A 25,456-nucleotide genomic window follows, 5' to 3' on the forward strand; every position below is an offset into this window, starting at 1 on the left:
TTTATTTGTGGCTCATTTTTCTCATCTTTAACACTTGACAGTCTCTAAAGTATGTTTCAGATTCAATGTTCCATGACCCTGTGACATTATAACCCACAAAAAGCAGTAATTTCTGAGACATAATACAAGAATCTAGGTTTCCGACAATTTGGTATGATAATGAGTGCCTTCAAACTACTGGCCATATTTAAGATACATTTTACTAATTCAGAAACATTTGCTCTTTGTTGAGGAGAAGCTATTTCTATTAAGAGAATATAAAATCCCTTATAGAAAATCTTAAAAGTAGAAGCTACAAGCCTGAGGTAAATTAATACCTAAGCAATTTTTACTCATTCATTTTTATTAATTGAGATCAAAGTTTAAATGAGGCACCTAGAATTGAATAAGAATAGAATAAGGATACGATTATTATTTGACTGAGTGACAAATACCCAAGTATCATTATTAACTTCATTTGAAAGTAAACATGTATACATATCATGGCCAAACATAGAAAACACACAAAGAATCTCTATCAAATCACCTCTGTAAATCTGCATATAAATATTCTTATGCATAGAAACGCTATGTAAAGGGACAAAAATAAATTTATTAGTCACCCTTTTTATTTTCTACTTTGATTAAATGCTAAATAAAGCTCCTTACAACTCTTAGTAAATATAATTTAAAATAATTTATTGGCCAATTATTTGAGGACTATTGGGACTGCTACTAGAAAAAGGTCTGTGGTTTAAAGCTAAGTCTTTAAAATCATAATATTTTTCTGTATTAAAAAAACAATGAAAGTAAGCAATTGCTCTTCAATTATCACATAATAAGATGTTTCTGACCCATTGTGCTGGGTCTTCAGAAGTCAATATTATTCACTGAGCCCGGACTGTTGCATCTTAGAAAAGTGAGAATGAAGACCCCTGAAACTGTGGCCATGACACAGCTTCTTATTGACGTTTTATAGGAGCATCCAGCTGCATATGTAGGTCTCTAGACCTCAGCTATGGAAATAAAATGTTTCAGATGCTACCTGTCTCAGTGTGTAGTTCTCATGTGGTTTACAGAACCATTCATCCAGATATGCATTTAGATACTATCCAGTTCTGAAATGGTGCCTAAAAATTCTAGAGTAAAATAAATAGGGTTAAAAAATCACATCTGGGTTGATTCAAATACAAGTTTATCCAAACACAATTGAAATATAAAAATGGAGATCAGATATAAAAATGGTTAACTCTTTTTCTAGAAGGGGCTGGTTGAAAATTGGTTTCAGATGTTTACGGAGAAAACAAATTTAATGTATTTAGATGAAGAAGGTGGGTTTACAGACTTTATCCACAAGCAAAAATAACAATATTTGTCTTAGTGTAGAACCCAGGCATTAAATGCATTGTTTCCTTTCCTAACTATATATAAGTCTAAAGAGGAAAAGATAGATATAATGAATACCTATGAAAATTTAAGGGCTAATTACTTTTTGTACCTTAGAACAAACATGTATACTGTAACCAAAAGGGAATGTTTCTTGTTTTTTTGTTTTGTTTTGTTTTGTTTGTTTGTTTGTTTTTTGAGATGACGTCTCACTCTGTTGCCCAAGCTGGAGTGCAGTGGCGTGATCTCGGCTTACTGTAACCTCCACCTCCTGGGTTCAAGCAATTCTCCTGCCTCAGCCTCCTGAGTAGCTGGGACTACAGGCACGCGCCACCATGCTCCGCTAATCTTTTTGTATTTTTAGTAGACAGGGTCTCACTATGTTGGCCAGACTGGTCTTGAACTTCTGACCTTGTGATCCACCTGCCTCCACCTCCCAAAGTGCTGGGATTACAGGCGTGAGCCACTGCACCCGGCCAGGAATGTTTCTTAATTATGCTTAAAGTCCAGAAGTAAAGTATTATTATTAAAGTGCAGATGCCAGTTTCTACAGTTAGCAGGTGTGAGAACAAAGGTAATCTAAAACGATGCTTAAAACATCAACTCATTTCTATCAGACTTTAGTTCTCCTCTTGTAGGGCTACAGGAGAAAGCAAAAGAAACTCCAAGTTACTGGGTTCTCCAGTGTGATAAGTAAAGGTTGTCAAGGTCGTGCAGTAGAAAAGAAACAGGCAGAGCTGAATGTTAGCTCAGCTCTTAGATAGCTGTTGCAGCATTAGGCCTATCATTTCTCCTTTCTGAGCCTTAGCAAACAAAGGTAATAATACTTATTTCACAGGTTTGTTACATGTAATCTTACACATTGCATGTGTGCAATAAATGGTAACTTATTCTAAAAGGTGGGGCTTAGTTGTTGAGGGTATTAGTATTGGACCATATAAAACTGACATTTTTTATAGATAAAAAATAGCCAAATTTCAGACTTCACTCTAAGGTGATACCCTCCTAGGAACCTTGAGGAAACTGTTACAGTGAGGCCACAGTGTGGAGGGCAAGGTCAGGTTCCTTGGTGAGTTTTGAGTCAATGGTCATGGATGGCCATTTTCATTAGTGACTAGTTTATAATATGCTGAAATAATATACACCATCATGAAGCCTGGGTATCTCAGACTATCCCATTCCCTACCCACAATAGAGATCAACATTTTACATCTTGCTAAAGTTAGCATATTAAGCTCATTGTATTTGCATGGTTACACTTCTCTTCCATGCTGCTAAGAGTCACAAGTACACAAGAAGAATGGGCATAAACATATCGGTACACCTGCCCTTTCTAATAATACCAGTAAGATAGACAATCATGTCTAGACTCATGGTGATCCATGTACTTTCCTAAAAGTGTGATTTCAGAGTGTTTCCCATATTGTTGATTTCCTTCTCAGTCACTCTTCTTTGGATTTGAGGCAGACGTTTCTGGAAATTTCCACTCAGCAGGATGTAGAGAAAAGGGTTAATGCTGCTGCTGGCATAGCTGAGACAGATGGAGAGGTAATAACCCACATAGAAGGCCAGTGTGGGCTGTTCCATCTGTAAGTTCACCAGTTGTATCACATGATAGGGGGCAGCACTCAGGATAAAGACTACCACCAGCACCAGCACCATCTTTGTCAACTTCATCACTCTCTGTTTTGGTACACTGGGATTGCAGCTGCAGAGGAAACATTCAGATAGACAGGGTATAAACAACCATAGAAATTATGGGGCAATGTGTTCCTAGAACCTTTTGGACAGTTCATAATGGCTTTGCAGTGAAATATGAAGCTCATTATTATATTCCTACTTACTCGGTGCATTGTGATATATTCTTTTTTATTCTTGTTGAAAACTTTCCAAAGTTTCCAAAGCTGGAACATTTTTTTGTTGTTGTTAATTTTTTTAATTTTTTGTGGGTACATAGTAGGTGTATATATTTATGGGGTAAATGAGATGTTTTGATACAGGCATGCAATGTGTAATAATCACATCATGAAGAATTGGGTATCCATCCCTTGAAGCATTTATACTTTGTATTACGAACAATCCAATTATACTCTTTTAGTTATTTTTAAAAGTACAATTATTATTGACTATAGTCACCTTGTTGTGCTATCAAATGCTAGGCCTTATTCATTCTTTTGAACTATTTTTTAATACCCATTAACCATCCTCTCCTCACCCTCAGGCCCCTACTACCCTTTCCAGCCTCTGGTAACCATCTTTCTACTCTCTATGTCCATGAGTAAAATTGTTTTGATTTTTAGATCCCACAAATGTGTGAGAACATGTGATGTTTGTCTTTCTGTGCCTGGTTTATTTCACTTAACATAGTGACTTTCGGTTCCATCCATGTTCTTGCAAATGACAGTATCTCATTCTGTTTTATGGCTGAATAGTACTCCATTGTGTACACATATCACATTATTTTTATCTATTGATCTGTTGATGGACACTTAGGTTGATTCTAAATCTTGGCAATTTATATAGCCAAGCTTTTCAACTTGATGCGATCCCATTTGTCCTTTTTTTTTTTTTTTTTTTTTGAGACGGAGTCTCGCTGTGTCGCCCAGACTGGAGTGCAGTGGCACGATCTCGGCTCACTGCCAGCTCCGCCTCCTGGGTTCACGCCATTCTCCTGCCTCAGCCTCCCGAGTAGCTGGGACTACAGGCACCCGCCACCACGCCCAGCTAATTTTTTGTATTTTTAGTAAGAGACAGGGTTTCACCGTGTTAGCCAGGATGGTCTTGATCTCCTAACCTCGCGATCCGCCCGCCTTGGCCTCCCAAAGTGCTGGGATTATAGGCGTGAGCCACCGCGCCCGGACCTATTTGTCCATTTTTTGCTTTGGTTGCCTGTGCCTGTGGAGTAAGAAATTTTGCCCAGACCAATGTCCTGGAGATTTTCTCCAATATTTTCTGGTAGAAGTTTCATAGTTTGAAGTCTTAGATTTAAGTCTTTAATCCACTTTGATTTGATTTTTGTATATAATGAGAAATGGGGCTCTAGTTTCATTCTTCTGCATATGGACATCCAATTTTACCAGCATCATTTATTGAAGAGGCTGTCTTTTCCCCAGTGTATATGTTCTTGGCACCTTTGTTAAAAATGAATTCATTGTAGGTGTGTGAATTTGTTTCTGGGTTTTCTATTCTGTTTCATTGGTCTATGTCTCTGTTATTATGCCAGTACCAGGCTGTTTTGGTTACCATAGATCTGTAGTATTATTTGAAGTAAGGTAATGTGATTCCTCTAGTTTTATTCTTTTTGCTCAGGATATATTTGGCGATTCTGGGTCTTTTGTGGTTCCATATAAATTTTAAGATTTTTTTTTTCTACTTCTGTGAAGAATATCATTGGTATTTTGATAGACATTGCTTTGAATCCGTAGATTGCTTTGGGTAGTATGAACATTTTAACAATACTGATTTTTCCAAACAATGAATGTGGAATATCTTTCCATTTTTTGGTGTCCTCTTCAATTTCTTTCATCAGTGTTTTATAGTTTTCATTATAGAGATCTTTCACTTCTTTGTTAAGTTTTTAGGTATTTAATTTTATTTGTGGCTATTATCAGTGGTCTTACTTTTTTATTTCTTTTTCAGATTGTTGACTGTTGGCATATGGAAATGCTACTGATTTTTGTATGTTGATTTTGTATCCTGAAACTTTACCGAATTTATCAGTTCTAATAGTTTTTTTTGTGTGTGGAGTCTTTAGAGTTTTCCAAATATAAAATCATGTCATCTGTAAACAAGGATAATTTGGCTTATTCCTTTCCAATTCAGATGTCCTTTATTTCTTTCTTTTGTCTGATTGCTCTAGCTAGGACCTCAGTACTATGTTGAATAACAGTGGTGAAAGTGGGCATCCTTGTCATGTTCCAAATCTTAGAGGGAAGTCTTTTAGTTTTTTCCCCATTCAGTATGATGCTAGCTGGGGGTCTGTCATATATGGCTTTTATTATGTTGAGGTATGTTCCTCCTATAACTAGTTTTTTTAAGGTTTTTATCATAAAGAGATGTTGAATTTTATCAGATGCTTTTTCAGCATTTGATATTTCTATTTATTATATTGAATTTAAATGATCATATGTTGATCATTTAAATGATCATTCTGTTGATATGATGTATTACATTGATTAATTTACATATGTTGAATCATCCTGGCACCCCTGGGATAAATCCCACTTGGTTATGATGAATGAGATTTCTAATATATCATTGAATTTGGTTTGCTAATATTTTGTTGTGAATTTTTGCATGAATATTCATCAGAGAGATTTGCCTGTAGTTTTCTTTTTTGTTGTGTCTTTGTCTGATTTTGGTATCACAGTAATACTGGTGTTGTACAATGAGTTTGGAATTATTCCCTGCTCTTCTATATTTCAGAGTAATTTGAGTAGAATTTGTATTAGCTCTTTAAATGTTTAGCAGGATTCAATGAAGCCATTGGGTCCTGGGTTTTTGTTTCTTGGGAGACTTTTAATTATGGCTTTGATCTTGTTACTTGTTAGTGGTCATTCAGATTTTGGATTTCTTCCTGGTTCAATCTTGGTAGGTTATATATGTATAGGAATTTGTCCATTTCTTCTAGATTTTCCAATTTAATGGCATACAGTTGCTCATGGTAGCCACTAATGATCCTTTGAATTTCTGCAGTATCAGTTGTAAGGTCTACTTTCCATTTCTGAATTTATTTATTTAGATCTTCTGTCTTTTTCTCAGTTAGTCTGGCTAAAAGTTTGTCAATTTTGTTTAACTTTAAAAAAAATCAGATTTTTGTTTCACGGATCTCTTCTATTGTTTTCTTCATTTTAATCTCATTCATTTCTGCTGTGATCTTTATTGTTTCTTTTCTTCTACTAATTTTGGGTTTGGTTTGCTCTTGCTTTTCTAGTTCTTTAAGGTACATTATTAGACTGTTTATTTGACATTTTTCATCTTTTTTGATGTAGGCACTTACAGCTATAAACTTCCCATTTAGTACTGCTTTTGCTGTATCCCATAGGTTTTGGTATGTTGTGTTTCCATTATCATTTGTTTCAAGAAATTTTTCAACTTCCTTAATTTCTTCATTGACCCACTGGTCATTCAGGAGCATATTTTGTAATTTCCATGTGTTTGTATAGTTTCCAAAATTCCTCTTATTGATTTACAGTTTTATTCTATTGTGGTCAGAGAAGATGTTTGGTATTATTTCAATTATTTGAATTTTTAAAGACTTGTTTTGTGACCTAACATATGTTCTATCCTTGAGAATGATCCATGTGCTAAGGAAAATAATGTATATTCTGCTGCCATTGGATGAGATGTCCTGTAAATATATATTAGATCCATTTGGTCTACAGTGCACATTAAGTGCAGTGTTTCTTTGTCAATTTTCTGGCTGGAAGATTTGTTCAATGCTGAAAGTAAGTTATTGAAGTTTCCAGCTACTATTATATTGGGGCCTATCTCTCTCTTTAATTCTAATAATATTTGCTTTATATATCTGGATACTCCAGTGTTGGGTGAATATATATTTTAAATTGTTATATCCTCTTGCTAAATTGACCCCTTTTTATCATTATATGGTGATCTTCTTTGTCTTTTGTTATAGTTTTCTAATTGAAATCTATTTTGTCTGATATGACTACTCCTGCTTTTTTTGGTTTCCATTGGTATGGTGTATGTTTTTCCATTCCTTTTTTTTCAGTCTATGTGTGTCTTTATAGTTGAAGTGTGTTTCTTGAAGGCAATAGATCAACAGGTCTTGTTTTTTCATTCAGTCAGCCAGTCTTTGTCTTTTGATTGAAGAGTTTAGTCCATTTATATTCAATGTTGTTATTGATAAGCAAGGACTTACTCCTGCCATTTTAAAATTTGTTTTCTGGTTGTTTTGCGTTCTCTTCCTTCTTTCTTTCCTTCCTGTCTTCCTCTAGTGAAGGTGATTTTCTCTGGTAATAGGATTTAGTTTATTGCTTTTTATTTTTTGTCTATCCATTGTATGTTTTCTGATTTGAGGTTGCCATAAGTCTTACAAATACTATGTTATAAGGCATTATTTTAACCTGATAACAACTTAACACTGTTTGCATAAACAAACAAGCAAAAAGAAAACTAGTAAAAACTCTACACCTTAACTTTGTCCCCCAATTTTTAACTTTTTGTTGTTTCAGTGTATATCTTATTGTATTATCTGTCTTGAAAAGTTGTTGTAGCTATTATTTTTGGGTTTTTTTGTTATTTTATTTTATTTTTTATTTTATTATTATTATACTTTAAGTTTTAGGGTACATGTGCACAATGTGCAGGTTAGTTACATATGTATACATGTGCCATGCTGGTGTGCTGCACCCATTATCTCATCATTTAGCATTAGGTATATCTCCTAATGCTATCCCTTCCCCCTCCCCCCACCCCAAAACAGTCCCCAGAGTGTGATGTTCCCCTTCCTGTGTCCATGTGTTCTCATTGTTCAATTCCCACCTATGAGTGAGAACATATGGTGTTTGGTTTTTTGTCCTTGCGACAGTTTACTGAGAATGATGATTTCCAATTTCATCCATGTCCCTATAAAGGACATGAACTCATCATTTTTTATGGCTGCATAGTATTCCATGGTGTATATGTGCCACATTTTCTTAATCCAGTCTATCATTGTTGGACATTTGGGTTGGTTCCAAGTCTTTGCTACTGTGAATAGTGCCGCAATAAACATACGTGTGCGTGTGTCTTTATAGCAGCATGATTTATAGTCCTTTGGGTATATACCCAGTAATGGGATGGCTGGGTCAAATAGTATTTCTAGTTGTAGATCCCTGAGGAATCGCCACACTGACTTCCACAATGGTTGAACTAGTTTACAGTCCCACCAACAGTGTAAAAGTGTTCCTATTTCTGCACATCCTCTCTAGCACCTGTTGTTTCCTGACTTTTTAATGATGGCCATTGTAACTGGTGTGAGATGGTATCTCATTGTGGTTTTGATTTGCATTTGTCTGAGGCCCAGTGATGGTGAGCATTTTTTCATGTGTTTTTTTGGCTGCATAAATGTCTTCTTTTGAGAAGTGTCTGTTCATGTCCTTCGCCCACTTTTTGATGGGGTTGTTTGTTTTTTTCTTGTAAATCTGTTTGAGTTCATTGTAGAGTCTGGATATCAGCCCTTTGTCAGATGAGTAGGTTGCGAAAATTTTCTCCCATTTTGTAGGTTGCCTGTTCACTCTGATGGTAGTTTCTTTTGCTGTGCAGAAGCTCTTTAGTTTAATTAGACTCCATTTGTCAATTTTGGCTTTTGTTGCCATTGCTTTTGGTGTTTTAGACATGAAGTCCTTGCCCATGCCTATGTCCTGAATGGTAATGCCTAGGTTTTCTTCTAGGGCTTTTATGGTTTTAGGTCTAACGTTAAGTCTTTAATCCATCTTGAATTAACTTTTGTATAAGGTGTAAGGAAGGGATCCAGTTTCAGCTTTCTACATATGGCTAGCCAGTTTTCCCAGCACCATTTATTAAATAGGGAATCCTTTCCCCATTGCTTGTTTTTCTCAGGTTTGTCAAAGATCAGATAGTTGTAGATATGCAGCATTATTTCTGAGGGCTCTGTTCTATTCCATTGATCTATATCTCTGTTTTGGTACCAGTACCATGCTGTTTTGGTTACTGTAGCCTTGTAGTATTGTTTGAAGTCAGGTAGCGTGATGCCTCCAGCTTTGTTCTTTTGGCTTAGGATTGACTTGGCAATGTGGGCTCTTTTTTGGTTCCATATGAACTTTAAAATAGTTTTTTTCCAATTCTGTGAAGAAGGTCATTGGTAGCTTGATGGGAATGGCATTGAATCTATAAATTACCTTGGGCAGTATGGCCATTTTTATGATATTGATTCTTCCTACCCATGAGCATGGAATGTTCTTCCATTTCTTTGTATCCTCTTTTATTTCACTGAGCAGTGGTTTGTAGCTCTCCTTGAAGAGGTCCTTCACGTCCCTTGTAAGTTGGATTCCTAGGTATTTTATTCTCTTTGAAGCAATTATGAATGGGAGTTCACTCATGATTTGGCTCTCTGTTTGTCTGTTATTGGTATATAAGAATGCTTGTGATTTTTGTACATTGATTTTGTATCCTGAGACTTTGCTGAAGTTGCTTATCAGCTTAAGGAGATTTTGGGCTGAGACAATGGGGTTTTCTAGATATACAATCATGTCATCTGCAAACAGGGACAATTTGACTTCCTCTTTTCCTAATTGAATACCCTTTATTTCCTTCTCCTGCCTCATTGCCCTGGCCAGAACTTCCAACACTATGTTGAATAGGAGTGGTGAGAGAGGGCATCCATGTCTTGTGCCAGTTTTCAAAGGGAATGCTTCCAGTTTTTGCCCATTCAGTATGATATTGGCTGCGGGTTTGTCATAGATAGCTCTTATGATTTTGAGATACGTCCCATCAATACCTAATTTATTGAGAGTTTTTAGCATGAAGTGTTGTTGAATTTTCTCAAAGGCCTTTTCTGCATCTATTGAGATAATCGTGTGGTTTTTGTCTTCGGTTCTGTTTATATGCTGGATTACCTTTATGGATTTGCATATATTGAACCAGCCTTGCATCCCAGGGATGAAGCCCACTTGATCATGGTGGATAAGCTTTTTGATGTGCTGCTGGATTCAGTTTGCTGGTATTTTATTGAGGATTTTTGCATCAATGTTCATCAAGGATATTGGTCTAAAATTCTCTTTTTTGGTTGTGTCTCTGCCTGGCTTTGGTATCAGGATGATGCTGGCCTCATAAAATGAGTTAGGGAGGATTCCCTCTTTTTCTATTGATTGGAATAGTTTCAGAAGGAATGGTACCAGTTCCTCCTTGTACCTCTGGTAGAATTCGGCTGTGAATCCATCTGGTCCTGGACTCTTTTTGGTTGGTAAGCTATTGATTATTGCCACAATTTCAGAGCCTGTTATTGGTTTATTCCGAGATTCAACTTCTTCCTGGTTTAGTCTTGGGAGGTTGTATGTGTCGAGGAATTTATCCATTTCTTCTAGATTTTTTAGTTTATTTGCGTAGAGGTGATTGTAGTATTCTCTGATGGTAGTTTGTATTTCTGTGGGATCAGTGGTGATATCCCCTTTATCACTTTTTATTGCCTCTATTTGATTCTTCTCTCTTTTCTTCTTTATTAGTCTTGCTAGCGGTCTATCAATTTTGTTGATCCTTTCAAAAAACCAGCTCCTGGATTCATTAATTCTTTGAAGGGTTTTTTGTGTCTCTATTTCCTTCAGTTCTGCTCTGATTTTAGTTATTTCTTGCCTTCTGCTAGCTTTTGAATGTGTTTGCTCTTGGTTTTCTACTTCTTTTAATTGTGATGTTAGGGTGTCAATTTTGGATCTTTCCTGCTTTCTCTTGTGGGCATTTAGTGCTATAAATTTCCCTCTACACACTGCTTTGAATGTGTCCCAGAGATTCTGGTATGTTGTGTCTTTGATCTCATTGGTTTCAAAGAACATCTTTATTTCTGCCTTCATTTCGTTATATACCCAGTAGTCATTCAGGAGCAGGTTGTTCAGTTTCCATGTAGTTGAGCAGTTTTGAGTGAGTTTCTTAATCCTGAGTTCTAGTTTGATTGCACTGTGGTCTGAGAGACAGTTTGTTATAATTTCTGATCTTTTACATTTGCTGAGGAGAGCTTCACTTCCAAGTATGTGGTCAATTTTGGAATAGGTGTGGTGTGGTGCTGAAAAAAATGTATATTCTGTTGATTTGGGGTGGAGAGTTCTGTAGATGTCTATTAGGTCTGCTTGGTGCAGACCTGAGTTCAATTCCTGGGTATCCTTGTTAACTTTCTGTCTCGTTGATCTGTCTAATGTTGACAGTGGGGTGTTAAAGTCTCCCATTATTATTGTGTGGGAGTCTAAGTCTCTTTGTAGGTCACTCAGGACTTGCTTTATGAATCTGGGTGCTCCTGTATTGGGTGCATATATATTTAGGATAGTTAGCTCTTCCTGTTGAATTGATCCCTTTACCATTATGTAATGGCCTTCTTTGTCTCTTCTGATCTTTGTTGGTTTAAAGTCTGTTTTATCAGAGACTAGGATTGCAACCCCTGCCTTTTTTTGTTTTCCATTTGCTTGGTAGATCTTCCTCCATCCTTTTATTTTGAGCCTATGTGTGTCTCTGCACGTGAGATGGGTTTCCTGAATACAGCACACTGATGCGTCTTGACTCTTTATCCAATTTGCCAGTCTGTGTCTTTTAATTGGAGCATTTAGTCCATTTACATTTAAAGTTAATGTTGTTACATGTGAATTTGATCCTGTCATTATGATGTTAGCTGGTTATTTTGCTCATTAGTTGATGCAGTTTCTTCCTAGCCTCGATGGTCTTTACAATTTGGCATGATTTTGCAGTGGCCGGTACCAGTTGTTCCTTTTCATGTTTAGTGCTTCCTTCAGGAGCTCTTTTAGGGCAGGCCTGGTGGTGACAAAATCTCTCAGCATTTGCTTGTCTGTAAAGGATTTTATTTCTCCTTCACTTATGAAGCTTAGTTTGGCTGGATATGAAATTCTGGGTTGAAAATTCTTTTCTTTAAGAATGTTGAATATTGGCCCCCACTCTCTTCTGGCTTGTAGAGTTTCTGTTGAGAGATCCACTGTTAGTCTGATGGGCTTCCCTTTGCGGGTAACCTGACCTTTCTCTCTGGCTGCCCTTAACATTTTTTCCTTCATGTCAACTTTAGTGAATCTGACAATTATGTGTCTTGGAGTTGCTCTTCTCAAGGAGTATCTTTGTGGCCTTCTCTGTATTTTCTGAATCTGAATGTTGGCCTCCCTCGCTAGATTGGGGAAGTTCTCCTGGATAATAACCTGCAGAGTGTTTTCCGACTTGGTTCCATTCTCCCTGTCACTTTCAGGTACACCAATCAGACGTAGATTTGGTCTTTTCACATAGTCCCATATTTCTTGGAGGCTTTGTTCGTTTCTTTTTATTCTTTTTTCTCTAAACTTCCCTTTCGCTTCATTTCATTCATTTCATCTTCTGTCACTGATACCCTTTCTTCCAGTCGATCGCCATCAGCTCCTGAGGCTTCTGCATTCTTCACGTAGTTTTTGAGCCTTGGCTCTCAGCTCCATCGGCTCCTTTAAGCACTTCTCTGTATTGGTTATTCTAGTTATACATTCGTCTAAATTTTTTTTCAAAGTTTTTAACTTCTTTCCCTTTGTTTTGAATTTCCTCCTGTAGCTCAGAGTAGTTTGATCATCTGAAGCCTTCTTCTCTCATCAAATTCATTCTCCGTCCAGCTTTGTTCCATTGCTGGTGAGGAGATGTGTTCCTTTGGTGGAGGAGAGGCGCTCTGCTTTTTAGAGTTTCCAGTTTTTCTGCTCTGTTTTTTCCCCATCTTTGTGGTTTTATCTACTTTTGGTCTTTGATGATGGTGATGTACAGATGGGTTTTTGGTGTGGATGTCCTGTTTGTTAGTTTTCCTTCTAACAGACAGGACCCTCAGCTGCAGGTCTGTTGGAGTTTGCTAGAGGTCCACTCCAGACCCTGTTTGCATGGGTACCAGCAGCGGTGGCTGCAGAACACTGGATTTTCGTGAACCGCGAATGCTGCTGTCTGATTGTTCCCCTGGAAGTTTTGCCTCAGAGGAGTACCTGGCCATGTGAGGTGTCAGTCTGCCCCTATTGGGGGGTGCCTCCCAGTTAGGCTGCTCGGGGGTCAGGGGTCAGGGACCCATTTGAGGAGCCAGTGTGCCTGTTCTCAGATCTCCAGCTGCGTGCTGGGAGAACCACTGCTGTCTTCAAAGCTGTCAGACAGGGACATTTAAGTCTGCAGAGGTTACTGCTGTCTTTTTGTTTGTCTGTGCCCTGCCCCCAGAGGTGGAGCCTACAGTGGCAGGCAGGCCTCCTTGAGCTGTGGTGGGCTCCACCCAGTTCGAGCTTCCAGGCTGCTTTGTTTACCTAAGAAAGCCTGGGCAATGGTGGGCAACCCTCCCCCACCCTCGCTGCTGCCTTGCAGTTTGGTCTCAGACTGCTGTGCTAGCAATTAGCGAGACTCTGTGGGCGTAGGACCCCCTGAGCCATGTGCAGGATATAATCTCCTGGTGTGCCGTCTCCTAAGCCTGTCGGAAAAGTGCAGTATTAGGGTGAGAGTGACCCGATTTTCCAGGTGCCATCTGTCACCCCTTTCTTTGACTAGGAAAGGGAACTCCCTGACCCCTTGTGCTTCCCGAGTGAGGCAATGCCTCACCCTGCTTTGGTTCGCGCACGGTGCACTGCATCCACTGTCCTGTGCCCACTGTCTGGCACTCCCTAGTGAGATGGACCTGGTACCTCAGATGGAAATGCAGAAATCACCCGACTTCTGCGTCGCTCATGCTAGGAGCTGTAGACCGGAGCTGTTCCTATTCGGCCATCTTGGCTCTTCCCTCCATGTCCTTTTACTTCTGATTGAAGTACTCCCTTTAGGATTTCTTGTAAGACAGGTCTAGTGTTGATGAAATTCCTCAGCTTTAGTTCATCTGGGAAAGTCGTTATTTCTCCTTCATGTTTGAAGAGTATTTTTGCTGGATATACTATTCTAGGGTATAAGTTTTTTTCCTTCAGTGTTTAAATATGTTATGCCACTCTCTCCTGTCATGTAAGGTTCAAAGCTGGAACATTTTGAGAGACCAAATAAATAACAAAGCATTAAATTATGACTCAATGTATGAAAGAAACATATCAGTCTATAGTAATATAAATAATATTGAATAAAATGAGGAGAGAAGAGCCAGACCTTTTTTACAGAAGCATTCCAAATAATATAGGGATTCTTACATAGATACTCCCCTTTCAGGAGATGGAGCTTAATTCCCATCTTCCTGCTTCCCCTTTGAAGGTAGGCTATGTTAGTGACTCATTTCCAAAGAATAGAATAGTGAAAGGGATAAATAGTAGTTTCATGGTGGAGAAACCTAGCAAACACCACCTTAACCAGGTAATCAAGGCTAGTATCAACAGTGATGTAACATGGCTATCATGTGACCCCTGATATACTGTGATTAGAAGAGTTGATTTTTTTAAATAAAAACATGTAAGTACAGTCTAATCATGATATAATATCAGGCGAACTCATATTGGGAATGTTCTACAGGATACCTGGCCAGTGCTCAAGACTATGAAGGTCATGAAAAGTAAGGAAAGAGTGAGAAACTCACAGATCAGAGGACACTGGGAAGACATGATAACTAAATCCAATGTGCTATTCTGGATTGAATCTGGAACAGATTTAGGACTTTAATGGAAAAATTAGTGAAGTCCAGTAAAGAATGGAATTTAGTTAACAGTAATGTACTGCAATTTTCTTTGTTTTGACAAATATCCTAGGTAATGTAAGATGTTAACAATGGGAAAACTGAGTGAGGGGTATTTGGGAACCCTCTATACTATCTCTGTACTATCTGTACTATATCTCTACTATCCACTTTTTTAGAAATGCAAATTATTTTAAAATAAAACATATTTTAAAATTCCCATATTTAATCATGTTATGTCATATTTAGGCATTTAATGGAAATTTCCCTGGGACATGGGGGTAACAGATGAATAAAACTTGGGAATAATTTTAAAAGCATGGAAGCTAAAAATCATTTGATTCCCCTGCAATTTATCAGAGTAGGCACTATCATTCCTCTAATTTTTTGCATTTTGATGTGTATGAGATTTGTTTCATAAGATCCTCTTAGCATTTCTGAGAAAAGAGTCAGGAGCAAAATGATCTGATTTGGAGAACTGTTTAAAAAAGGCTCAAGCATTCTCTCTAGCTGTTGGTATCTTTAATATTCCATATGATTTCATTTTAACCTTCTCACCAACTCAGCTCCCTGGGATACATTTATAAGCTAATTTTTTTTTCTGTAACTGTGGCTACTTCCTTTTTCTTCCCAAATGGACCACACTTTACTAGTGCAAGACTTTCAAAGAATTCCAAGAAACTAAGTGGGAAAAAAATGTTGTGAGCCAACAGACTACTTACAAACCTTTGGTTCAAGGGTTTGCCACAAATTTTGAGGAATGGTGGTTAAGTTGCTCACATTTTTTTAAACAAAAAGTTTGTAAAATTTGTAAATTTGTAGTGTGCAGGGAAACCCAGCAAACTTGCCTTTTCATAAGAAACACAAAAATATATTTAAAATATAATGTTTAATAAATGTAAGTGTGTTTTTAACCAACAGGTTATATAATTACTGACTTATTCATTTGAACAAGTAGATTGTGGAATACACAATCTCAAGGTGAAAATAATTTAGATTTATTTATGCAGCTTTAGAGACAAGTATCTTCAAAGGTCCTTCTCAAGTTTATTGACTTTAGGTTAACTCTTTGGTTTCATTTGCTCCTAATTAATCTTTTAATATTAATAAAACCCTTCCTTTAAAATTCAAATATTAGTGAGACTTTTCTCCTTTAAATTAAAAAAATTGAAACACAAAAATTAAAAGGTTGCACATAACATCTAAGATATTTACATATGCATGCAACTCTGCAAAATGTGCAATGAAAACAGTTAAATAACTTAATAACAAATATAAAATTATTCTTTAAATAGAATCTTAAGTTCCGTATGCATTTTAATGAAACCATTACATCTGTGATTTCAACACTCATCACTGAGAGATTCTTAAGCAGTTTATTTAGTACATGTCTTATTTTCCAAAAATTTTTTCTATAGACATATATCAATGTCCACATGTCTAAATGTGGTATGTTTCAAGTCACTGTTGCCTAAGTTTCTATTGTAGATGTCTTAGGCTATCTAAATTGTTCTTTTAACAAATAAACAAGGCAAACACTTACCATCTGGCATCCTTATTCTGTTGATACATCTCCCAAGTATAGCATAAAATTAAAATATAGCACACCAAAATCAAGGGTAGAGGGAAAAAAAAAGTTGTTATCGTCAAATAAAGTGTATACCTGTAAAATGAGACAGAGAGGAGAGAGAGAGAACAACACCATTACATTAATTGGATTAGGAATTGGCTTTTGCAGTTTCCGAGGCATAATTCTTTCATTTTTCAGGGTCCAGGATGAAAGTCCTTGTGGAAAAGCTCAAGATCTTTGGTTGCTTTATTGTAGAGAAGCCCTGATCTTCGTTGTTCACTAACAACAATGCTTGTCTTTTTTCTAGCCAAACCCAACTGTAATGAGTGTAGAATAGGTGGGGCTACCTATTACCAATCTTCAGTGTTTAATAATGACAGGCAACAGTATGTAACATTTATTATATAGTAGGCACTGTTCTAAGCATTTTGTATATCTTTACTCATTGAATCTGTGAAACCCCATGAGTATGATGACATTAGTGCCCTTATATTACAGAAGAAGAAACTGAGGCACAGAGGAGTCAAGTGGCTTGCCCAAGATTACCCAAGAAGTAACTGGCAGAGGTAAAATTTGAGCCCAGGATAGCCAATGATGGTGGGAGAAGTAATGAATAAACAATATTATCTATGTTTCTTTTAAACAATTTTCGCTGATGCATAATAGATGTATATCATTTCAGAGTATATGTGATAGTTTAATACATTCATATAATTTGTAAAATTCAAATCAGTGTACTTGGGATATCCATCACCTTAAATATTTGCCTTTTTAAAAATGCTAGAAACATTCAAATTATTCTCTTCTAGCTATTTTGAAATGTACAATAGGATATTTTAAAGTATAGTCATCCTACTGATTCACCAAACGCTAGGTCTTATTTCTTTTATTAAAGTGTATCTTTGTATCCACTTAATTATCTTTTCTTCTTTACCCACTTCCTCTACCTTTCCTGGCCTCTGGTAACCACCAATCTACTATCTTTATGTGATTCACTTTTTTAGCTCCCACATATAAGTGAGAAGATGTGATATTTGTCTTTCTGTACTTGGCTCGTTTCACTTAACATAATAGCCTTCATTTCTATTCATGTTGCTACAAATGACAGGATTTCGTTGTTTTTTATGGATGAATGATATTCTATTGTGTATATATATTATACTTTCTTTTTCCATTCACCTATTGATAGGCATTTAGATTAATTACATATTTTGGTTATTGTGAACAGTACAGCAATAAACATGGTAGTTCAGATATCTCTTTGGTATATTAATATTGTTTCTTTTGGATATAAACCCAGTAGTGGAATTGTTGGATCATATGGTAGTTCTATTTTTAGTTTTTCGAAGAGCATTTATAGTGACTGTAATAATATGTATTCCCACCGACAATGTATAAAGGTTCCCCTTTGTTCACATCCTTGTCAGCATCCATTATTGCCTGTTTTTTTGGTAAAAGCTACTTTAATTGGGGTGAGATGATATCTCCTTGTGGTTTTGATTTGCATTTCTCTGATGGTTAGTGATACTGAGCACTTTTTATTTACCCATTGGCCATTTATATGTCTTATTTTGAGAAATGTCTGTTCAGATTTTTGCCCATTTTTTACATTGGATTATTTGGGTTTTTTTGCATTGAGTTGTTTGAGCTCCTGATATATTCTGGTTTTTAATCACTTGTCAGATGGATGGTTTGCAAATATTTTCTTCCATTCTGTGGGTTGTCTCTTCATTTTGTTGATTGTTTTCTTTGCTGTGCAGAAGCTTTTTAGTTTGAGGTAATCCTATTTATCCACTTTTGCTTAGGTTGCCTGTGCTTTTGAGGTCTTGTATGAAAAGTCTTTGCCCAGACCAATGTCCTGGAGCATTTCCCTATGTTTTCTTCTTGTAGTTTTCATAGGTTCAAGTCTTAGATTTAAGTATTTAATTCATTTCGGTTTGATTTTTGTGTATGGTGAGAGGTATGGGTCTAGTTTCATTCTTCTGCATGTAGTTTTCCAGTTTTCCCAGCACAATTTATTGAAGAGACTTTCCTTTCCCCATTCTTGGCTCCTTTGATGAAGATGAGTTGGCTATAAATGTGTGGATTTATATCTGGGTACTCTATTCTGTTCCATTGGTCAATGTGTCTTTTTATGCCAGTACCATGCTGCTTTGGTTACTATAGCTTTCTAGTAAATTTTGAAGTCAGGTAGCATGATGCCTCTAGCTTTGTTCTTTACCTCAGGATTTCTTTAGCTATTCAGGGTCTTTTGTGGTTCCATATAAATTTTAGAATTTTTTGTCCTGTTTCTGCGAAAACTGTTATTGGTATTTTGAGAGAGATTGCATTGAATCTGTACATTGCTTTGGGTAGTAGTGTCATTTTAACAATAGTAATTCTTCCAATTAATCAACACAGAATATCCTTTTTTGTGTCCTATTTCTTGCATCAGGTATTTATGTACATGTGTATTTTTTTAATCAGAGTTTTATAGTTTTCCTTGTATAGATATATCACTTCTTTTGTTGAATTGAATACTAGGTATTTTATATTCTTGGTAGCTATTTTGAAGGCCACTGCATTTCTGATTTCTTTGTCAGATTGTTTATTACTGCATATGTAAATGCTATTGATTTTTATACATTCATTTTGTATCCTGTGACTTTACTGAATTCATTTATCAGTTTTAATAGTTTTTTGGTGAGTTTTAAGTTTTTCTAAACATAATATCATGCCATCTGTGAACAAGGCTATTTGGCTTTTTCCTTTCCAATTTGAATGCCCATTATTTCTTTCTCTTGCCTAATTGCTCTGGCTAGGATTTCTGATATTACATTGAATAAAAGTGGTGAAAGTGGGTATACTTGTCTTGTTGCAGATCTTAGAGAAAAGGCCTTCAATTTTTCCCCATTCAGTGCAAAATTAGCTGTAAGTATGTCATGTATGCCCTTTGTTATTTTGAGGTATGTTCCTTTTATAACCAGTTTGATGAGGGTTTTATCAGAAAGGGATACTGAATTTTATTGAATGATGTTTTGGCATTTATTGAAATAATCATATGGTTTTTGTTCTTGGTGCTGTTAATGTGATGTATCAAATTTATTGATTTGTGTATGGTGAACCATCCTCACATTCCTTGGATGAGTTCTACTTGCTCATGATATACGATCTTTTTAATGTGTTGTTGAATTCTGTTTGCTAGTATTTTGTTAAGGATTTTTGCATCTATGCTCATCAGTAATATTGGTCTGTAGTTTTGTTTTCTTGTGTGTCTCTGGGTAGTTTTGGTATCAGAGTAACGCTGGCTTTGTAGAATGAGTTTCGAAGTATTCCTTCCTCTTCATTTTTTTTTTTTGAAGTTTGAAGAGAATTGGTATTAATTATTTAAGTGTTTGGTAGAATTCAGCAATGAAGTCAGCAGGTCCTGGACTTTCCTTTGATGAAAGACTTTTTGTTACAGCGTCAGTCTCCTTATTCGCTATTGCTGTGTTGAGGCTGTTTATTTCTTCATGGTTCAATCTTGGCAGGCTCTTTGTGTCCAGGAATTTATTTATTTCCTCTATATTTCCCAGTTTGTTGGCTTTTAGTGATTCATTACAGTTTCTAATGACTCTGTATTTCTGAGGTTTCAGTTGTTATGTTTCCATTTTTGTTTCTGATTTTGTTTATTTGGAACTTCTCTGTTTTTCTTAGTCTAACTAAAGGTTTGTTGGTTTTGTTTATCTTTTTGAAAAGCCAACTTTTCATTTTGTTGATCGTCTGTAGTTTTTTTAGTCTCAATTTTATTTATTTCTGCTCTAATCTTCATTATTTATTTCCTGCTACTAATTTTGGGTTTGGTTTGTTCTTGCCTTTCTAATTCTTTGAGGTACATTCGTGGGTTGTTTATTTTAAGTCTTTCTACTTTTTTGATATAGGCATTTATAACTATAAAATTCCTTGTTAGTACTGCTTCTGCTATATCCCATAGATTTTGGTATGTTGTATTTCAACTTTTGTTTGTTTCAAAAATGTTTAAATTTCTTTCTTGATGTCTTCATTGACCCACTAATCATTCAGGAGCATGTTGTTTAATTTACATATATTTGTGTAGTTTCCAAGGTTGCTCTTGTTATTGATTTCTAGTTTTAGTCCATTGTGATCAAAGATACTTGCTATAACTTCTACTTTTTTGAATTTGATTAGATGTGTCTTGTGGCCTGATAGGATTATTCTGGGGGAATGTTCTATATGCTGTTGAAAAGAATTTGCATTCTGCAACAGTTGGGTGAAATGTTCTGTAAATGTCAGGCCTATTAGGTCTAGTGTGTAGTTTAATTCTGCCGTTTCTTTGTTGATTTTCTGTCTGGATGATCTGTCGATAACAGAGAATGGTGTGTTAAAATCTCTTACTATTATTGCATTGCAGCCCTCTCTCTCCCTGCAGATCTATTAGTGTTTGCTCTATATATTTGGGAGCCCCAATGTTGGGTGCAGAGATACTTAAAATTGTTATATCCTTTTGCTGAATTGACTCCTTTATCATTATATAGTGAACTTCTTTGTCTTCTTTTACAGTCATTGATTTGTAGTCTATTTTATCTAAATATAGCTACTCTTGCTCTTTTTGACCTCCAGTTGTATGGAATGTGTTTTCCCATCCCTTCACTCTCAGTCTATGTGTGTCTTTATAGGTGAAGTGGGTTTCTTGTAGGCTGCATATAGTTAAGTCTTGTTTCTTTATCAAGCCTCTTGCTGCCTTTTAATTGGAAAATTGAGACCCTTTACATTCAGTATTATTATTGATAAGCAAGGACTTACTACTGCCATCTTGTTGCTTGTTTTCTGGTTTTGTAACTTTTGTCTTCCTTTCTTCTTTTCTTACTATCTTCCTTTGTGGAAAAGTGAATTTCTCTGGCGGAATGTCTTAGTTCATTCCTTTTTATTTTTAAAATCTATTATGGATTTTTGTGATGTGGTTGCAATGATGCTGACAAAAAATATATATAACAAGTTATTCTAAAGAGATGATAATTTATCTTACATCAAAGAAAAAAGTGGAAAAAAATCTACATTTTAACTCCATTCCCCTACATTTTAACTTTTAGTTGTCTCAGTTTACATATTTCCATATTATCTGTCTCTTAACAGGTTGCTATAGCTGTTACCATTTTTGATAGATTTGTCTTTTGGGCTTCATGCTAGAATTATGAGTGGATTATACACCATAATTACAGTATTAGAGTATTCTGGGCTTGTTAATGTATTTAATTTTATCCAGGGGTTTCATACCTTCAAGTATTTTCTTTTTGCACATTAGTGTTTTTTTTTTTTTCTTTCCAACAGAAGAACTCCCTTTAGCATTTCTTGTAAGACAGATCTGGTGGTGGTAAATTCCTTCAACTTCTGCTTGTCTGGAAAACACTTTATCTCTTCTTCACAGTTGAAGGATAATTTGCTGGATGCAATATCTTGGATGGCAGGTTTTTTTTTTTTTCAGTTTGAAAATGCCATTTCACTCCCTCTTGGCCTGTATGGTCTCTAGTAAGAAGTCCATTTCCAGATGAATTAGAGCTCCTTTATACGTTATTTGCTTCTTTTCTCTTACTGATTTTAGAGTTCTATCTTTGTCTTTGACTTTTGAGAGTTTATTATATGCCTTGGGGTACAGTCTTTTTGGGGTTGATTTTGTTTGGTGTTCTCTGATCTTCCCATATCTGGATATTTACATCTTTCTCAATTTGGGGAAATTTTCTGTTATTATTTCTTTGAATAAGCTTTCTACTCCTTGCTCTTGCTCAACTCCCTCTTGAACACCGATAAGTCTTAGATTTGGTCTTTTGAAGTAATTTTTTCTATATCTTGTATACAGTCTTCATTTCTTTTCATTCCTTTTTCTGACTGTGTATTTTCAAATAGCCTGTCTTTGAGCTCACTAATTCTTTCCTTTGCTTGACCCGTTCTGCTGTTGAGAATTTTTAGTAACTTTTTCAGTTTAGCAAGTGTATTTCTCAGTTCCAAGATTTTTTTTAATTTTTAAAATTATTTCAATCTCTTTGTTAAATTTCTCTGATATATTTCTGAATTGCTTTTGTGTGTTATCTTGAGATCACTGAGTTTCCTAAAAACTACTATTTTGAATTATTGGCCAGAGAGCTCACATATTGCTGTCTCATTAGGGTCAGTTACTGGTTCCCTGATGGTTCACTGTTTGCTGTTGCTTCTTATGGATGTACATCTATGTCTTTGCATTGAGGATTTGCTATTTATTCCAGTCTTCTCTGTCTGACTTGTTTTGGTTTTTATTTCCTGTATTTGCTTAGAGAGTCTTTATCGCTAGGTTGCTGTCTCCTTTTGGCTCTAGGTGGTGCCTTAAGCCCAGGCTTGCTGTGGCTCTAGTGACCCATCAGTCACTGGCTGTCCTGAATTGGGGAAGTCCCAAAGGAGATATCCCAGAGGTGTGGGAAGCCTGGCTAGGGGTTTGTCCAGGGGACCTGCTGAATGTACCTCCTGGAATGTGGTGCTATATAGCCACTCTGATTTAATGTCTCCTTTGGCTGAGTTACAGAGCAACTGTCCCACCTCCCTACTTTGTCTCTGCCTGTTCTCAGGGATATTTCTCCCTTCCAGCACTTATGATACTTCCCATAGGTTAAGGCAGAGACAGGTATTTTGTCAGGGAACCCAAGGTGGTGGGAAAGCTGGTTGTCTACCTTGATCTCGTTTTTTTCAATGTAGAAACTGTGAGTTGGGGGGAAGTTTTTCATGTGTTTGGTGTCAGGCAGAATGGGGGAGAGGGGTGTCATGGATGTGGAAGTCTGATTCTGTTACAGTTGGCTTGGAGGCTTTTTTTTTTTTTCACTTCTCTGAATCCTGAGGAACCATCTCATCCACATATTTGAGTTTTGGAGTTCTGGAGTTCTGGGATATTGCTAATGATAACCTTGGTGCTGTATATTTGTCTTTGATTTTCTGAGGGCTCTGGGAGCGGGGGCATTCAGTCAGCTTGCTTCTATGCTGCCATTTTGGAACTGGAAGTGCAGTCCTATCTACGTTGCACTGTTATGTCCCAAATGTTTGTGTTCCCTCAAAATTGCTATGTTGAAAACCTAACCCCAAATATAATGGTATGAGGAAGTAGGGTCTTTGGGAAGTAATTAAGTCATGAGAGTGGCACCTTCATGAATGGGAATAGTGTACTTATAAGAAGAGACACAAGAGAGCTTGCTTCCTGTCTCTCTCTTTTGCCACATAAGGATAAAATGAGAAGTTGGCAGACTGCAACCTGGAAGAGGGCTGTCATCAGAACTTGATCATGCTGGCACTTTCATCTTGGATTTCCAGCTTCTAGAACTGTGAAAAATAAATTTCTATTGTTTACAAGCCACCTAGTCTATAGTACTTTGTTATACTAAACTGAACTGAACAAGACATGCAAGCATATGAATTTTTTTTTTTTTTTTTTACTGGATTAGCGGATTTGCAGGTCCTTTACCGCCATCTTTCTTTGGCTGTGTCCACATAATGCAGAAATGACTTATCTATTTGACAAGTGATGGAGTAAGAGAAAGTAATCTGCCAGACTGACTTGAGATAGCATATGTAAAAATATCTAACACAGTTATTGGTCATTGGTAGTTGCTCAAATAATTTAATCATGAACTCCAATTCTGTGTTCAAATTTCAAATTGAAGACTTTTAATTTCTTTTTAAATTAAAATGTATAAAACGGCTATGGTAGTTGCATTAGTTTCCTAGGACTGCTATAAGAAATTAGCACAAACTGGATAGCTTAAAACAATAGAAATTTATTCTCTCACAGCTCTGAAAGCTAGACATCTGAAATCAAGGTGCTGGCAAATTTGGTTCTTCAGAGGCTCTGAAGGAGAATCTGCTCTATGCCCCCTCCTACCCTCTCTGCTGGTTTCTGGCAATCCTTGGTGTTCCTTGGCTTACAGACATATCACTCCAATCTCCGCCTCTGTCTTCACCTGTATTCTCTTTTCTGTGTGTCTCTGTGTTTCTTAAAATCTGCTTCTCCTTATCAGGACAATAGTCATTGGGCCCACCCTAATCCAGCATGACCTTAACTTAGCTTGATTACATCTGAAAAAACCCTATTTCCAAATAAGATCACATTCACAGGTATGGGGAGCTGGTGTAGGACTTGAACATGTCTTTATAGGGGACATAATTCAAGCAAACTGCAACTGCATACTGATGAGGTGGAGTCTGAGTGACTCTGGAAATTCCTTACCTCCCTTGATTGCTGCATTCCCACTGCGTCTGGCTGCTATGAATCTTTAAAATCCATGTTTAAATATATTTGTGTCCACTGAGGTTACATGATTGAATTCAAAATCTTTTTCTAAAGGTTACCCTCTCCTTAAAAATCAAACTATCACCTTGATTGTATGTGTGGAGAAACCTAAGTGGAGATACTGGCGAGAAGAGGATCCATAAGGATACTCTTTGAGGCTGCTCACATGTTGACAAGGAGAATGAAGTTCTTCACAACTTAATTCAACTCATTTTTCTTAAGTTTTCACAACTTACCAGAGTACATCGTCAGGGGATGTCAAATCAAAAGCACAACTCTCAACACCGTCTTTAAATTTGATGACCTTTGAGTAGACCCAGACAGGCAATGCCAGGATAAAGGAAGCTGCCCAAAGGCCCAAATTGATCCGGATGGTCTTGTACCTTGTTCTCCAACGTGTCAGTCGAAATGGTTGGACGAGGGCAAAGTACCTGCAAAGGCAGTCAGGAAGAGTTTTGGAACAATCAATAAAAGCACTGAGCTCCAAGGATGAAAGGTTCATGATGAGAGTAAATTATTAGCATTATTTTCCTTTCTGAAGCACACCTCTATCAGGGCAAAAGAAAGTTATATGTATATATATATATTTTAATTTTTATTTATTTATTTATTATTTAATTTTTATTTATTTATTTTTATTATTATTATACTTTAAGTTTTAGGGTACATGTGCACAATGTGCAGGTTAGTTACATATGTATACATGTGCCATGCTGGTGTGCTGCACCCATTAACTCGTCATTTAGCATTAGGTATATCTCCTAATGCTATCCCTCCCCCCTCCCCCCACCCCACAACAGTCCCCAGAGTGTGATGTTCCCCTTCCTGTGTCCATGTGTTCTCATTGTTCAATTCCCATCTATGAGTGAGAACATGTGGTGTTTGGTTTTTTGTCCTTGCGATAGTTTACTGAGAATGATGATTTCCAATTTCATCCATGTCCCTA

The 25,456-nt window shown here is 36.6% G+C and overlaps 1 protein-coding gene across 6 annotated transcripts in view; it reads right to left on the bottom strand.

Annotated features, from left to right (window-relative positions):
- Window positions 1-325: 325 nt before the first annotated feature.
- Window positions 326-25,456, bottom strand: part of MCHR2 (melanin concentrating hormone receptor 2) — a 76,122-nt gene continuing 50,991 nt past the window's right edge. For all 6 annotated transcript variants that reach the window (XM_034962591.3, XM_034962592.3, XM_034962588.3 and 3 more), the window contains 3 exons: window positions 24,747-24,941; window positions 16,203-16,322; window positions 326-3,073 (listed from right to left, as the gene is read on the bottom strand). In XM_034962591.3, coding sequence (XP_034818482.1) covers window positions 2,758-3,073; window positions 16,203-16,322; window positions 24,747-24,941 — 631 coding nt within the window. In that variant the 3' untranslated portion in view covers window positions 326-2,757. The remainder of the gene's footprint in view (window positions 3,074-16,202; window positions 16,323-24,746; window positions 24,942-25,456) is intronic.

Source organism: Pan paniscus, chromosome 5, assembly GCF_029289425.2.
Source record: "Pan paniscus chromosome 5, NHGRI_mPanPan1-v2.0_pri, whole genome shotgun sequence".
In the NCBI taxonomy this organism is placed as follows: Eukaryota; Metazoa; Chordata; class Mammalia; order Primates; family Hominidae; genus Pan; species Pan paniscus.